Raw genomic sequence first — 16,911 nt, 5'->3', positions numbered from 1 at the left:
CTAAAGGTATCAGGTTCCACGCTGGTCAGGAGCCCAAACCTGGTCACTCTGCATGATCTCAATTCACCATCCACAGAGAAGCCTGCAGTTTTCCTCTGGTGCACGGTGTGGATGGTGGATGGTGGATGCATTTCCCCTGAAGACTCGGAAACAGAAGCCTGGCCAAGGAGGCCAGTCACCCCATCCCCTGCAAGGCCCGGACGTGACCCTCTGCTGTCTGCACACAGTACCCAAGTCTAGCAGTGCTGGCTCTGTGGTGGGATCCATCTGGGCCTGCAGAGGACCCGGGGCACAGGAACCGTGCAGCCTGGCTGCAGCCGGAGGCCTAAGGGATCCCCACGAGGCTCTCCAGCCTAGGTGCCCTCACCACAGGCAGAGCCATGCAAGAGTTGCCTGCTGAACTGAAAAAGCCCCAATCTGCTCAGCCAACACAGAAAGACAACAGCCACCTACAGCTGCTGAGCCCCGAAACGTGGCCACTGGGCCTGAAGGGTTGAATCTGGAATTTAATCTGTGAAGTTCTTTTCAAATGTGTTTAGCTATGTAATCAAATCTTTATTCTAATTAAATTTAAAGGAGCCTCTGGCTATGGGCTCCCTTCTCGGGCTTCACAGCTCCAGGGAGTAAGAATGGGAGAGAGAGAGGCCCAGAGCCTCTCTGCATTCTCCACGTTAATTCAACAAGTCATCATAAGGAAAGGCACTCCAGCAGGAGAGGTGTACACGGGAAGAACTGGGTTGGCCCTGACAAGCATGACCCCCATGGCATCACAGCTGCCTCAGGCAACAGGCAAAAGACAATGATGCCCACCTGGACAGGCCACCGGATGTGATGATGCACCCCCAAGCCCTAGTCCCACAGCAGCCAGAGACCACCCGCTGCTCATCCCGGCTGAAACAGGCAGAGCTACCCGAGCTATCAAAAGCAGGAAGAATTAAGGAAGCGATTCCCACGACACACGTGACACTCCTTGGAGACAGACACAGGCTTCGCTGTGAAAGTGCAGAGGACAGTGGAGTCCCTAGGCAGGCTGCTTCTTCCAACGATCGGGAAGAAACCAGATCCATTTCCTTGTAGGAGAATCATTTGTACCGTGATTAGACAGAAGACAGAAGGTGGCTGATGTTTTCAAATCATCAAGCACCTCACGGCTGCTTCTCCAAGGCAGGCCTGGAAACTTGCAGCCACCCGCGTAGGGGCCGCAGTGTTTACAATGGAGATACGGGTGACCGAGGTCTGGCTTCCTCAGGGAAGCTACATTTGAACTTTCACCACTGAGGAATCGGTCATTTACAGTCACTCACCCTCAATGCAGAAGAGGGCTCAAGACACTGCACCAGACTTCAACACTCAGGGTTGGGGTTAGGGTCAGGGTCAAATTCACAAGTTTTACAAGATGTATTTACTTGGGATGCCAGAAGAGATGCAGCTTCACACCCCCGACCTCCATGGTTTGCTTAGCCCCTTCCCCAGTGGATCTCACCAACACATGACACATCCACGCCTCATCCATGGCAGCACAGAAAACCACTTGGAAGACAGCCACTCCCACCAAGCTTCCTGACTTTGGTGTTTAAAATCTGCATCATTTAAAATCTGCATCTCATACGTGAGATTACACTCCTCCGAACAACGACATTGCCACTGTCATTTCACCCAAAAGGGCTTTAGGAAGTGACACGCGGTCCAGATGCCAGAGGTCGCCGGCCGCCTTATTCTAGCCTAATTCCTTTGTGCCTGTATGGAGGCTTCACAGATACAGCCCATTAATGACTGTATGAGAAGCTCAGGGCATAGACGAACTCAGTGCTGAATTTTTTCCATTTATCACCCTTTGTTTCGTCCAGAAGACAGCTGAGAAATGCGGGGGCAGATCATCTCCTCGAGTGTAATGACTCTAGCCACTTCTCTTCACCCCAGGTCACCACTCAGTCAACACCCTTTTGAGAAACCAAAGCAATTCTGTTCCCTTCACTCTGGGTTCCAAGCACTAAATTCCTCCGTTTTATCAATTAGATTACCAAGCAGCCGTTTGTAATCTGGACTGCAATCTGATACGAAATTTAAAGCTAATTTAAGTTGCAGTAATAGCTCCTATTCACATTATAGATAAGGCATGAATGAAAACTTTAATCTGTTCATAGGACCAACTTTGTAAACAAACCAATTATTCAAGCAATGATTGTCTTCAGTTAGATGCAAATTACTTTGCTCATAAAAGATTTTCCAGTAGGAATTTTTAAATCCATGGTCTGTCTTTTCTGAGCCTGTCTCTGCACCTTCCCCTGAGTGCACAGCAGGACTTCTCAGGGCATCCCATCAGCAGACCCACTGAAGAGAATAAGCCCGCAGCCCCCAGCCCAGGAATCAAGTCCGAGCCCCAGCAGCCCCTCGTCCAGCCGGGGCTTCCTCACCAGCACAGCACCCAGAGGTCTTCCAGGTTTAATGCCAGGTGTGCGTGGAAAGTAGAGTGCTGGAAGGAACACAATAGACATTCAACAATGCAAATTCCCCCCTGGAACAGCCCAGCAATCCTCTGTACCTTCCCCCAAAGTACCCATGCTAGGCAGGTGTAGAGTCCGATGGGGGTGCCTAGGAATCGGCATTTAACACTATTCTGATGAATAAAAGTTTGAGAGGTCGGTCAGCGAGAGGCTGTCGTGGCCTCCACTCATTTGCAGGCTCTGAAGAGACACAGATTCAGGTAACAGGCCAGACAGGACAGGACAAGGATGGGGAGGTGGAGGGCAAATTCCATGGACCACCATCCGCCCCGCCATCCCCACTGAGACTCCGTGATTTAAAGAGAGGCAAAGCCAGGGAGAAAAGATGCCCGCACCACACGAGCGACTGAGATTTCACCTAAAGCACGCAGCATGTGGCTGAGGGCCAAGGTTGGGCAAGCCAGGAGCACAGAACGGGGTTCACTGGCCCAGAGGTGTCTCCCACACCCACACCCCGTGCAGACCTCCCAAGCACTGCCTGTGTCTCCTGCCTGGTTTAGTTCCTCCCCGCCTTCTACTGTGTTGGTTTCTCAGCCGCCACCCACCACCACACAACCCTCTCTACAAGCTTGGTGGACTGAAAAGAGCGGGGGCGGGTAAGATCTGGGCTCTGGGGCCAACGTCCTGCCTGAGACATTAGTTCCAACCCACCTAGCTGTGATGTGAGCCCCAGAGATTTCTCAAATGTGAGATGGGAAGGTAACTGAACCCACTCACCAGGACGGCTGTGCAGACAGATTACATATAGCCACACCTCGGCATCCACCACACGTGGGACCCCAGTCGTGTTGCCCCTGATGGGAATCCCTCTATCTATGCCCCTTCTGCTACCAGAGCCAACTCCCAGCAGTAGCTGTGGAGGGTGCATCCTCTATTCCCACTCCACTCCCCTCCCATCGCTCCACGCAGTGACCTGCCACGCAGCTGCCACCAGCAAATCCGGCCCCACTGGATAACCGACCACCAGCCCCCCCTCACTTTGGGGCGTCTTCCACTTGCAGTTCCGAAGCAGGCCGAGAAACCGCCCTCAAGGGCAGTCACCTGTTCCTTATTGCATGTAATGACCTGCCACGCAGGACCACCAGCAAACCCAGCTCCACCATCCAGGCTCCTGTGGATTAACCGAACCCCCACCCCCCACCTTGGAGTGTCTTCCACTTGCGGTTCTGAAGGGGGCCGAGAAACCGCTCAAGGGCGCTCACCTGTTTCTTATTGCACGTAATGACCTGCCAAGCAGGGCCACCAGCAAACCCAGCTTCACCGTCCAGGTTCTGGTGGGTAACTGCCCCCGTCCCCCGCTTCCTCCTGGGGTGTCTGGGAGGCTCAGAAACTGCCCTCCACGGGCACTCATCTGTTCCTTATTGCACTAATACCTCATTTACAGAAATCCACTTTGACTTTCCAGCACTGCAGTTGTGACAATTTAGCAATCCTGCTTGCAAGCTACAAGAGCTTGAGGTCACGTCCACCTCACCAGTATCCCAGAGACCCAGCACTATCCCACTGTGTTTAAAATTCCAAAATACTCCTTCAAAATGCTACTGGCATTTGCTTTGCACATAAAATGTTAAAAACCTTCAAGTGAAACAAATATCTTCAACAGTTTGATACAACGACATGTGAGTTACACATCTGCCAAGTTGTAAAGCCTCATGCATTTATAACATTTTATGTACGGTGAAATGGTTCATTAATATAAATTATGAGAATCTCTAAGAAACAGGTTTTTTCTGGCATTAGATGACCAAAGGAAAACTGGGTTCTGGCTGGCTTGCGGGCCTGTAGAGGCAGACATATCTGCTGACACAACCAAGCTCCTTCCCACTGATGTGGCCTCATCCCAGGCCCCTCACCCGGATGCCTGCAGGCCCCTGGAGGAGCAAGCTGACCTGTCCACATTTCTCAAATGCACAGCTGTTGCTCACACTGCAGATAGAGTTCAAGGCACGAGCAGGCCACCATGCTAAAAATACCACTCAGCGTCCACGCCAGGTGACGGTGGTTTTCACTCCATCCCAAAGCCCCAGGTATGAGTTTACAGCCATGATTACCACATGGATTTTTGGACCCTCAAGACATACTTTGTTTCCTTTTATGCAACAAAGTTAAAAGACTATCACTCAGATATAGGCTCTGAAACTGTGGAATAATTATTTGGGAACAGAGCCTCTGCCAGATCAGGATTAGCACTTGGGACAACACCCCGTGACCTCGGTCCACACAAACCCATCCAGACCAGAAGCCTCCCGCACTGTAATTTCTGTGGATTTCTGTAAACGAGGTATTACTGCAATAAGGAATAGATGAGTGCCCTTGGAGGGCAGTTTCTGAGCCTCCCAACCACACGGCCACGTTCAGGCTGAAGCCGCACCACCTCCAGAAACACTGTCCCTCGCCGAGGTGTGCCTGGCTTCTCCCTTTTTCCAAAACTTAACAAAACCTGAAAAGGATAGGTCTGTGTAGAAAAACACAAACTACTTGCGATTCCTCTTCCCAGTTCAGGCTGTAGGAAGCTCGTCTCGGCCCTCACCGTGTTCTGACTGTGGCTTGGTTCCCATAAGAAATAAAGTCAGAATTCTAGTCCCTGTCTCCTGGGCAGTGTGGCAGGCATACATACCTTCAGTTATATGAGGAAAGGCGTGGCAAGCCCCCTTCCTTCAGTAAAACTGCACAGTTCCCAGAACCATGATGCCATCCCCCTCACACCACTGTGAACACCTGGACAGAGCACATTTCAATGCGTGCACCTTTGTGGGCTAGTTTTCTATTTCTCCACTAAATCACCCCAAATTTAGCGCCCTAAACACTGACTTATTTTCTCACATTTCTGGAAGCTGGATTCCAAAACAGGTCCCACCAGCTAACGTCGAAGTGGCGGCAGGGCTGGCTCTGGGGAAGCGACCGTCTCCTTGCCTCCCGCAGCCTCTAGAGGCTTCTGCATCCCCTGGTCAAGTGGGTGCCATATGGCACCCACTGTCTTCAGGACCCACAGCGGCTCTGGCGGCCCCTCAACTGGAAGACGCAGAAACGTCAGGAGACCGGGATCTAGTGCTAGGGCCAAGCCTCCCCACCCTCCCAGCTCCTCACACACTCCCGTGTGAGCTAATATAGATTCCACTTTAACTAGTGTCACCTGTGTAAGGGGTAAGTGCCCAGCTGTGAACTGGTTAACCTCGCCCACACAAACCCCGAGAATAAACTCACAGGCCATGGACCACTCCACAAGCAATAAGTGACCACCTGCTCAGGGACCTCCATGCCCCAGCAGAGCCCTCCAGTACCTCCTTGTGAGCTCAGACTGGCAGCAGGGGTCTGCAGCGCCACAGGGCCCTGGATAAAAAAGACAGCTCCCATGTCGGGAGGCACCGCCCGCGGTTGGGTTCCCAGTACTTTAATTGCCCAGGTGGACAAGCCGCTCCGCATGCAACCCCATCACCAGAATAACGGCTGCACGTGGCGAGTGCACGGGTGGCCACCACTCAGCCCAGCTGGCCGCGCTAAGCACATCACCACCGTGACGCCCAATCAGACTCAACTGCTGGAACAGTCCCGGCATCGGCCCCCAAGAACATTCTGGATCACAATTCAGAGTAGTGATTGCGATCAGGGCCACACGTGACTGAATGTTTTTACAGGAGGACGCCACAGCTGGACTGACGCCACAGCTGGATCTGGCTGGACTGAGAGCATTTCCCACTGGACATTCTTACAACACCATTTTATTTGCGCTTTATTAAACTTCTATGGCTTTTTTCTGCTTATCTACTTTATGGGAGTGTTTCTTGTTCTTATGACTGCGGTGATACTTCAAGCTACAACTATCAATGTGTAAATTAGTTTGGAAGTCGCCTTATCATTAAACATTTCACAAGCAAGCAGTCAGAGGCACCTAACCCGGAGGGCTCTTTTCTTCTCTGAGCCAAACCTACCTTGGACTCAAAGAAAACGGCACATGGAGAGGGCTGGATCTCCAGCACCCATTCCTAGGGAGCCTCCTGGGGAGCAGATATGGAGGGAGAAGCCCTGGGTTATGGCACTGTCGTACTAAAGAAAAGTCTATTTGGGTAATGTAAGCACCAGACTTAAGAGATTAAGCAAACCATGAAAAGAAACCACTAACCACAGCTTCTCCAAAACAGAACTAAACTCCCTTTAGTTTGAACTGGAAAAGCAGAAGTGATGATCAGGATATTAAAAAAAAAAAATGACACAGTATCTGAACACAGGAGAATAATCAAGGGCCACTGTCTCTTCCTGTGTCAGTGGGAGCCTCGCATCTAAGCTGGATTTAGAAGGTTGCTACTTTGGACTGAAAGGTATCCCCAACTCTAGTTTGTAAGCAAGTGGAGCAGAATGCTTCAATTATTTCAAGGTTTAGCGGTAAAGCTCTGCAACTCTCACAACCATTTTAATTGGTGTGAATTTTAAAGTGACTCAATCTGTTGGCTGGAGTATCTAACGGCTTAACCACGGGGTCACGTTGGAAAATTTTTCCAATTGCTTTTGTTTTTCCTACTGAAGATGCATTTGAACGTTCTTGTACTTTGCAGTTGGCTGGTTCTGATGTTTGGTCCTGAGGAGGCCCAAGTATCCGTAGAGGAAGAATCTGAAACCTCAAGCCACTTGAGTGCTGTCTGGGCAGATGGAGACCCCAACCCGAGGGCCACTGACGGACTCAGCATGGGCTCAGGGCCACCCGACGCAATGGGCCACGTATTTGCCGGTTACAAAACAACATAAGCACACACCCCCAGGTGTGCACACACGCTCTGTACACATCTGTCCCTATCAACACCAGCACACACCCCCAGGTGTGCACACACGCTCTGTACACGCTCACGTCTGTCCATGCCAACAACAGCACACACCCCGAGGTGTGCACACACACTCTGTACACATCTGTCCCTGCCAATGCCAGCACACATCCCCAAGGTGTGCACACACATTCCATACGCGCTCACATCAGTCCCTGCCAACGCCAGCATACACCGCCAAGGTGTGCACACATGCTCTGTACACACTCACATCCCTCCCTGCCAATATGAGCACACATTCCCAGGGGTGCACACAGGCTCTGCACATACTCATGTCTGTCCCTGCAGCCTGAGTCAAACAGTCACAGAGAGGCAGAGGAGGAGGAAGAAGGATGCGATGGGCACTAAGGTCCTGGGCCAGTTCCCCTCCCTACCTCGGGAGAGACCCCTCATGTGATCCTGCCATCACTCACCCTTCCGCCTCCATCCTCCATCCTCCCACAGGGATCAGGAGGATGCCCACTGCACAGAGCTGTGATGAGCATGAACAGAAGATGGCAGGAGCTCACGCCAAGGTGCTGAGCACGGGGCCTACGGAGTGCTTCTTTCTGCTGTGGCTGACATCATCAAAGAAGAGACTGACACAGCTTCTGCAGAGAATGTCACTTGCTGAGAAACTGAAACGTGTGACCTAGGAGCCTGTGAAGGTCTAAGAACAAACCAACAAACCAAACGGTTTTGTTTGTTTTTCAAACACCATAGCCTGTTTTTTCTTTTTTTTCATGCTCTACCTTGGGTATCACTTAGTTAAATTTCAAAGTAAGTCCAATAATTACACAAAATCACAGGACTGAGCATGGAGCATTGTTTCACTTCATGTCCTCCAGCCTTTAGGACACATTAAGGAAAGACATGATTCCAGGATTCACATTAGAAAGGCTGCCCTGAGGCACCTGCTGGGGCAGCCAAATTGCAGCTGTTGATGCTGCCCCCAAGCTGCTTGGATGAAGCAGAAGATTCCGGAGGTCTCCTCTCTTCTGCCTCTCGCCCAGGAGAGAAGGTGGGGGGAGAAAGGTGAGAGAAGATAGGAAGAAGGAGGGGGGAAGGAGGGAGAGAGGAGGGGAGAGGGAGGGAGAGAGGAGGGGGGAGGGAGGGATAGCGAGAGGGAGGGAGGAGGGGTATGTTCCATCCACCAAGGCAGCTACACTGCAGAGAGAATGGAGGGTGTGTTGCCTCTCAGGACAGCAAGTTCAAGCTGTTTATAATTGTTAGCGTAAACAGTGACCAGCTGAGGACAGGGCTGTCATTGGAGTTGACGTTTTATTTTCATAGTTGATATTGGGGACCTGGACCTAAAGCACCGTGCCTTGCCCTTTTGCCAGATGGGCCTATGCTTCTCTATACCTGAGTCTATTTGACTAAATACCCGATATTGACTAGGAATTATGACGTGTAGGATACCCCTTACCACAGTAACATCAAACTCATATTCTAAATGCAATTTATTCAGGGACTGGCTTCTAACTCTGGGTGGGAATGTTAAGCTCAGTCCAGTTCAATTCAGTAAGCATTTATTAAGAAACTCCTAGACCAAGAGCTCTGTTAGACACTGGGTATGGGGTGATGGGGATACGAAGATGTGGAATTAGAACTCGAGAAGCTCAAATGCTTCCATTTAATTCCCTAATGCAAGTACTAAGCTTCAACCTGATGGCTGTAATGTCTAAATTCACTTTTTCTTTATTCCAGTTCTACATAACAAAGCATAAATAATCACAGAGGAATGATTCTGTGTTGGACTATTCAGTGGACAGAGAAGAGCATTCTGACCAGTGTGAGACACTGTCTCCGTTCCCACGGAGCCCGTGAGGTGGCTGCACAGAGCACACGCGTGAAGATTCAGAAACACGAGCATCAGGTGATGGGAGGGGCACGGAGTCAGCACCAGAAAGATGCCTGCCGAGAGGCCGCTGCAGCCAGGCTGGCCGGGAAGGTCACGGGAGTGGGCGCAGGCATCTCCCTCCAGCCTCACTTGGTTTTCAAGAGGACACATGCAGGGAAGGGGATGACACCGAAATGCTGTGGCGCTGAGGGGAGGAGGGGAGGGACACAGGGCCGAGGGCTGGCCCCCACCCCTTCCGTCCCTGCCCCTATGAACGCTGCCAAAATCAGCCCCAACAGGGAGAAATGAGTTGGCTGAAAGAGGTGGACAGACTTGGCTTCCATAGAATTCACACATTCCAGTCATTAAAAATCCCTTCTGAGTTTTCATCTGGAAAACTTTGCAAATGTACTTAGGGACAAGAGGCAGAGGATGGGCTCAAACCGCCGCCCTTCTCCTTCTCTCTTCATCCACGACCCTCCCTGGGGCCCTGAGTGCGAGAACCCAGAGCTGCACAGCCCAAGGGCGCAGCCCCTGACCAGAGGAGGGAGCCGCACGGCAGTGCCTCCAGCACGCGGATGGCAGGATCTGTGCTATGTCAGTCCCAGGGCCCCAAGCAGAGAAGGCCTGGGGCTCCCAGCTGAAGTTTTGCTGTCTCCTCTCTCACCAAAGTCGAGAAGGATTGAGTGGGACTACTAACGCTGCACCTGACGGCTCCTCGGTGGCTGCCGATGTGGTCCTCAGGCTGCGGGTGAGACCCTCTAGGGAAGCCCAGACAGTGGCGAGAATCACAGCCACGAGTGCTCCAGTTGCCCCAAAACTCAAGCATAGCCTGAGGAAGGCAGCGCCCGCTCAGATCCCCGTGCAGGCTTGTGTGGCACACTGGTGAGGCACACAGCACCAGAACATGGCACTTTAAGTGGCTTTGTGGGGTGTAGGAACACAAAGTGTGGTCTGGAGTGGCTCAGAAGTCACTCCCACCAGCCTGCGGGACCCGGACGGCCCCTTTGGACGTGGCTGTAGTCTCTCCAGGGCGGGCTCCAAAGTCCTAAGGATGAGGTGAGCGTCGGTCTTGCTCTGAGGAAGGCCCCTGACAAGTATCCTGAACATGCAGGTACACAGCTGGCTGACTCATCTGAAGGGACCTGCTGAGCTATGAGCCAGGGACGGCTAGAGAGAACTCGACTAACACACGAACCCTGCCCAGGCGCCCACCTGGGGCACCCACGAGAAAACTACGGAAGCTGTGAAGACGGAGGTGTGCACGGGGCTGGGAGAATCCTGGGAGGAGCCGCACTGGGGACCAGGAGGGACGGAGGGCTGGGCCCCACAAACAATCGAGGGAGGCGCTCGGTGCCCTGTAGACCCCTCTGCACCCACAGCTGCAGGCCTGGCTGGCAACACGACCTCGTCTGCAGGGGCCCAGGAGCACGTGTGTTTGGCAGGAGCTGCCCTCCTGGAGCTGCACTACGGGTACCGTCATTTTAGAGGCAGGTACCTGATATCAACGATGACAATCAACCATGCCAACCTGAATTACAGCCACGTCCTCAGCGGGTCACTCTTTATGCTGACAATCACAAAGAGCTTGAACTCGCTGTCCCAAGAGGCAACTAGCCCTTCATTATCACTGCAGCAAGCCTCTGTGCAGCCCTCCACCCACGCCGTTTCCTGTCGGGGCAACATGAAGTCCCATGACGGTGACTCAGAGCCAGCCCAGTAGTTTCAGTGCAGGAAAAATCACAAAAACTCAAACACATCCTAAACGTGGGCAGTTGGTAGGAGCCAATTCCTAAATTCAGCCTGTTCGGAGGCTTTCTGGGCTAGCACAGCTCTGATCACAGGCTTGAACTTTCTGCTCCCAGTAAAGGGCGGCGAGGAAGCCAGGCTCTGCCATTCTGCAGGCACCCCTACGTGGAGCCTGCCCTGTGGCCTCGGTGGCCTGTGCAGACAGCTTGACCGTCACCCGCAGTGAACACTCGGCACAGCGCAGCAGGCTTGGGGAAGAACAGAAAGTGACCTCTAAGCCCGCGGAAGATGCTAAGCCACGCATGACCTCACGTGTACTGCGTGTCAATCGCCACCGAAGCAGGAACAAGCTCTTAATAGTTCCAGTAAATGCAAAGGCCGCCCTGGAAAACTGCGTGAACCTTTCTGACTACTCACAGGTAGGTAGCTACTGCCTGAGACACAAAGGTAAAGAATTAACCTGAAACTGCATCTTATAAAACTTATTTTTAAATGATGGCGCTTAATTGAAAAGACTCCCAAAGAATACTGCATTAGAAAGTGACAGAGTGAAACCGTGAGGGTGACCACAGGAGTCCCTGGAAATTTCACCAAATGTTGTGTCAAAACTGGGAAACAGAAGAACTGCACCTAATGAAACATTCCATTAATCACTCGAGTCCTCCCCACATACGAAGCTATGTAAAAAGTGTTCCCAGAAGGTAAAGTGAGCAGGAGGGCTGTGAACACACAAAGAGAGAGCCACTTCGTCCACGGACCACAACAAAAGAAACGCTAATGAGTGCTGACGACACGCTGGAGTCCAGGGCTCTGGGCGCAGCTGGGACGGGCACACTCAGGGTCCTACTGTCCAGATGGGAAACCAGGGTGGAAACACCAGGGAGCCTGTCCCAGGGTGCAGAGCTAGTGAACAGTGGTTCATACTGCGACAATCCCAGCTGCCAGGCTCTGGGGCTCCTCGGGACAGAATCCTGTTGACTTCACTCTGGGGTGCGAGAGGCAGCAGCATCCCCCAAAGGCACCTGGAGAAGTGGTGTTACCCTCCATCCCCTGTCCCCGGCGTTACCCTCCATGCCCCTGTCCCCGGCCTTACCCTCCGTCCCCCTGTCCCTGGTGTTACCCTACTTCCTCTGTCCCCAGTGTTGCTCACCATCCTCCTCACCTCCAGGCCCCTCTCCCTGTCCTCCCTCGTTTTCCTGTTCAGCCAGAGCACATCACATGTCTCTTCCCTTTTCAAGAGGCTCAGCTGCACCCAGAGGCATTCCAGCCTATTCGGGATGGGGCACACACCCTGGGGAAATGCCAGCACAGGGCCGGAAGGGCCTGAGACCCTCTCACTGTCGCCCAGGAAGGATGGAACAGACCACGGTCACACTGATTGTCAGGCAGGATGAAAACTTCTGTGTCCGAAATGTTCTTTTCACTGGAACGGTTCGGACCATTCGTGAACGAATCAGTTAAATACCAGCAAGTGCCACTCCCACTTATTCTCTGGCTACAGTTTTCCACCCACCAGCAACCACACTCCTAGGAATTATCCCTAACGCAGAATCAGCGCCTTGTGCCTTTAGGAAAACCTCTTTCTCTCCAGCTTTGTCCTCCTTCCACAAAAGGTGCCTCTGACTGCCTCACTCGCTGTACCAGGATTTCACTCGGCTATGGAGGAAAATCTGCGTGGGGCTCAGAGGTGGGTGGTCCCTGCATGGGCAGCAGGTCTGTGACATCCTCCGAGGAGCCTGGCCCAGGCCTGCCTCACACGCCAGGACTCTGCCTTCTGGCTCTCGGGCCCCCGAAGCTGCTTTCCCTCCAGGTGTCATGCCCCGGGCAAGAAGGCCGGACAAGGGCCCAGGGCTGCTGTGGGTCGGGAAAGCCTCCTGACACCTCCCACTCCAGGAACCCCATCAGCATCCCAGCATCTGGACCTGTGTCACCAGCCGCTCCGCCGTACAAGAGAATTGGATTTTCAGCTGGGTGTGCTGCTTCCCTAAACAAAGCAGGGTGTTGTTACTCAGGAAAAAGGAGAAAATTGGCATCTTCTTGGCAACCCCGCGACATCCAGCCACCGGTTCTCACCACCCCAGAGATGTCCATCCAGGGCAGATAGTGTCTTCAACCAAGCGCCACTGACCCAGAAGTACAGTAATTAGTACACTTTCACCAGAATCACCCACTCCTTCACCTTTACACCCAAGAAAAACATGTTTGCCAGGCAAATTAGATGTCCAGGAGGTGTAAGGAAACCCCAAGCCTGCTTTAAGCCTCAGACTTTTGAGACCGTTGAGGGCTGTGCGCACAAGAGCAAGGCTGCACCCGAAAGCTCTGCTCCTGCCGGACATCATGGGCAGACCACATGGCTTAGCCACATGGACCCTTCCAGGACTTCACGAGAGGGACCTCTGTGGTACATGCAATGATGTGCACTTCGTTCAGCCTCGAACAGACCACGCCCTCGTTACAGGGTCGGTGGTCCATCTCCTGCCATCAGCCCCCCACCTCACCGAGGGTCTGTGTCTGCATCTGAAATAACTTTGCTGTTTTACCTGGGTACCAAAATGCGGCATCGCGATGTTTAAAGGTCTTTAAATATCAACACTCCGGGTGCAGTCCTTGTCACTTTAATGCAGTCACTCGATGCAGGCCTCACTCACAACTCTGAGGTAGCTCATACCTTCCCTACCTAACCAAGGAAGAAACGAAGGCATGGAAGGTGCAGCTCCTAAGGAGCAGATTAGGATTCAAACCAGTGATCTTCGTCACATGCTGACCTACCTCTCAGGGTGAGATAAGGTTGAAAATTAACCAGGTAGAACAGCGTTCCATAAATCAGCTGAAAATGGTCCCTGTGGATGGGCCTGTGGTTACTCCCTGAAGAACAAGACCATTAGCCCAAAAATCCACCTGTGTCACACTCAAATGTTTACATATACAATTATTTTTAAAATAACCCAATCAAGCATCTTCACAGTCATTTAGAGCCATAAAGATTGTCTGCTTCGCTGACAATCAACCCAAGACCTCTGTCGGCAAAGGCCACGGTGCCAGGTCCAGAGAAGGTGGGACAGAGACACAAGCAGGAACCTCTCCATCCCTGGGAGCCTCGCTCTGATCGGTCCGTGAGGACACGGTACAGACCGTGGGGCACAGGCAGACGGCAGGCCAGGAGAAGGGGCTGCATTGCCGGGAGGCAGTGCTTTGAGCTCTAATGGATGGAACACTGCTAACCAGTGAAGGTGGAGAGAGGGCACCCGTCTGAGAGCATGTAGAGGCAGCAAAGCACAGCCAGCCTCGGAGAACCAGAAGCCACAGGGACATCAGGTTGGGTGCTGCTGTCTGCCGGCCACCGGCTGGGGGACTGTACTGGGCCTGGAGGGACATGCCTGACACTCCCCACCAGATGCCAGGGGTACCCACAGCCCCAGGTGAGAACCACGGATCCCATGGCGAATGAGGCCAGCCTGTGAAAAGTGGGGCTGGGACAGCTCTGTACAGCTTAATAGGAAAGTTGGGTTCTATTTTGTGGGGTTTTGGTCACGCCGATGGCTAGTCACGGCAGTCCGTCAGGAAGTGATTTGAGGACAGACTAGAGAAGGGGCTGCCAAGACCAGCGGAGCATTCACTGCCTGGGTCCAAGGAAAAGGAAATAAAGGCTGGCGATGTCACAGTGGGGGGGAGCACAGAGCGAAGGAACTGGTGGAGACACAGGGCTGGCCCCGCACAGGGCTTTGAGCAGCTACCCGGGGGTCGTCCTATCAATTGTCCTCATGGCCCCAAGAGGCTGCTGTGAGGATCCATCTCCTGAGGACAGAACTGCTCCAGAGCCACACAGCGAGGATCCACAGAACCAAGATCCGGGCCAGCTCCAAAGAGGGTGAACTTGACCCCTCAGCCATGGTCCTAAGACAGGGATTGGAGCCCCCTGGACACACAGACACAGGAACTGCAGGAAGGGGAAACGGATGCCCCGGACCAGTGGCAGGACCCAGGGTTTCAGCCCTCCAGGGCCACTGGGACCAGCCACTGCACAGGTGGACATGCGGTGCTTTAACCCGCGCTGGGGGAAGGAGCCCTCACTCTCAGGGTGGAGACCGCAGCTCGATCGGGCCAGCCTCCCTGCTGGGCACAGCCTGAGCCACACAGGATGCTGAGGTGCCCCAACGTTGGGGTGCTCAGAGCCACTCAGCTGAGATCGTGGTGCTTTCTGTAACCACCCTCATTTCTTTATGGCATAGATCTGGACTCCATCCTTTGCAATGTGTGGGGTTCTAGGAAGAGGCTGGCCAGCCGGGGAAGTGTCCTGGGCTCTGTCCCAGTGATGACGAACTTGGCTCCCCACAAGGGCGGCCTGTTCACCACAGTGACCCCCGGGGACCACGCCCGCACTCACCTTGCTGAGGATAATTCACTTCTCATCCGTGAAAGAATAAAGCTAGACTAACTCAATTTCACACTCACTTCCAACTTTAACAACTTGTGTTAGGAAATCAAAGACAAGGACTCTGACCACGTCACAAACCCAGGAAGCAAAACCCGAGACTAACGGAATGATGCCACCTTCGCAGTTCCGAGCTTTACTAGTTGTTTTTCTTTTCTGGTCTGTTTTTCTCTTTTGGTTTAAATAATTAAAGACCCTCGTTGACAAGAAAAAAAATTCTCTATGAAACTAAAAAAAGTGGTTCTAATTAAACATTTAAACATTCTTCCATATGCTTTATAAACAGTTGAAATTACAGCTCTACTTACTGTTAAGTACTTTAACCAAATGAAAGGTTAATTATACAGACTGGCAATTATAAAAAATAAGGCTACATATTCATGGTATCATGAGTAATTAATAAGAACCGTTTGATTTCATTCAGACCAGGGATTCTGTGCTAATAGGCTCTCAGCTGTCTTGAAATAATGGTGAAATTTTAAAATTACTTTTGTACTTAAACATGTCCCCAAAGTGAAGCACAGCGGCTAACATCCATCATGGTGCCCTGCAGAGCGACCCACCCTACTATGGCCAACACCCTGATTCCCGAGGGCTGCATCCCGGGGCTGTACTAGTGCAGAGAATGTTCAGGAAACAGACCAGGTGGCAGGAGGGGGTCTTGTCCTCAAGGAACCTCATGAGTCTTGCTAGGGGAACAAACAGCGAGACAATGAAACCGGCAGCCACGGAATCCCGACAGCGATGCTCAGGCCTCGCCATGCATACCCCCTGGCTGGCACCTCCCTGAGACCCGTCTGGCACAGGCAGTGGCAGGTTCCGGCCCTTGGGGCGCAGGGATGGCAGCGCAGGGCCATCAAAGCGGGTGGCATGCCGACAGCGGCTTCTCCGCAAGAGCTCCTGGCTCTCGGGGAGCTGAGGGCTCCTCAATGGGAATTTCTGGCTGAGCTCCAGGGGAAAGCGGGTGGGAGGTCTGTCTCCTCTGCCCCCATCTCCTCTGCCCCAACCCTGGAAGAGGGTCAGATATCAATGCTAACTCTTGTGCTGACTCAATTAATTCAAACAATTCAGAAAACAAACTTGCTTTAAGTATTAATTTCCTAAAAAGAACTAACATGAGTTCAAATAATTCACATAATTAAAATGATTTTAATTGTTAATTTAATTAAAACATCTCCATTTTCACAGCATCATGTACCTTGGTACTTTCTCCTTATTGCATTTCCCATCTTCCAGGGCAAGTTTCCTTCCACCCAGGGCAGCAGCGACTCTGGTGTCTCGGGTATTCCCAGGCTTCCGTCAGCCCCTGGGGGGCTTACAGTTCTGCAGCGGTCTCCATCCTCATTAATCTGCATAAGAACATCCGTCCACAGGGATGTCCTGTGGCCCCGTGGCCACATCTGACGCGCAGCTAAACGCTGGGCGTGTCGCCTGGTGAGAGCAGATGACACAACTGTGGGCAAGGTAGCACCTCTGGGCGCCGACACTCTGGATGAGTTTTTTACAAGACCATTCTTTAATGGGTGAACCCTGACAGGAAACACTAAACATTGTTTTTAACTATTTTTATATCGAGACAAATCTTTGTCA

At 52.4% G+C, this 16,911-nt stretch overlaps 1 protein-coding gene across 1 annotated transcript in view; it reads right to left on the bottom strand.

Moving 5' to 3' along the window:
• The window catches only part of LOC114671290 (uncharacterized), a 63,676-nt gene that overhangs the window by 35,945 nt on the left and 10,820 nt on the right, over window positions 1–16,911 (bottom strand). Inside the window, exon 2 of the mRNA XM_077989729.1 lies at window positions 16,520–16,752. Coding sequence (XP_077845855.1) covers window positions 16,520–16,752 — 233 coding nt within the window. The remainder of the gene's footprint in view (window positions 1–16,519; window positions 16,753–16,911) is intronic.

This window comes from Macaca mulatta, chromosome Y (genome assembly GCF_049350105.2).
Source record: "Macaca mulatta isolate MMU2019108-1 chromosome Y, T2T-MMU8v2.0, whole genome shotgun sequence".
Lineage (NCBI taxonomy): Eukaryota > Metazoa > Chordata > Mammalia > Primates > Cercopithecidae > Macaca > Macaca mulatta.
The sequence above is the reverse complement of the archived record's forward strand: the minus strand, read 5'-3'. Positions and strand labels throughout refer to the sequence as shown.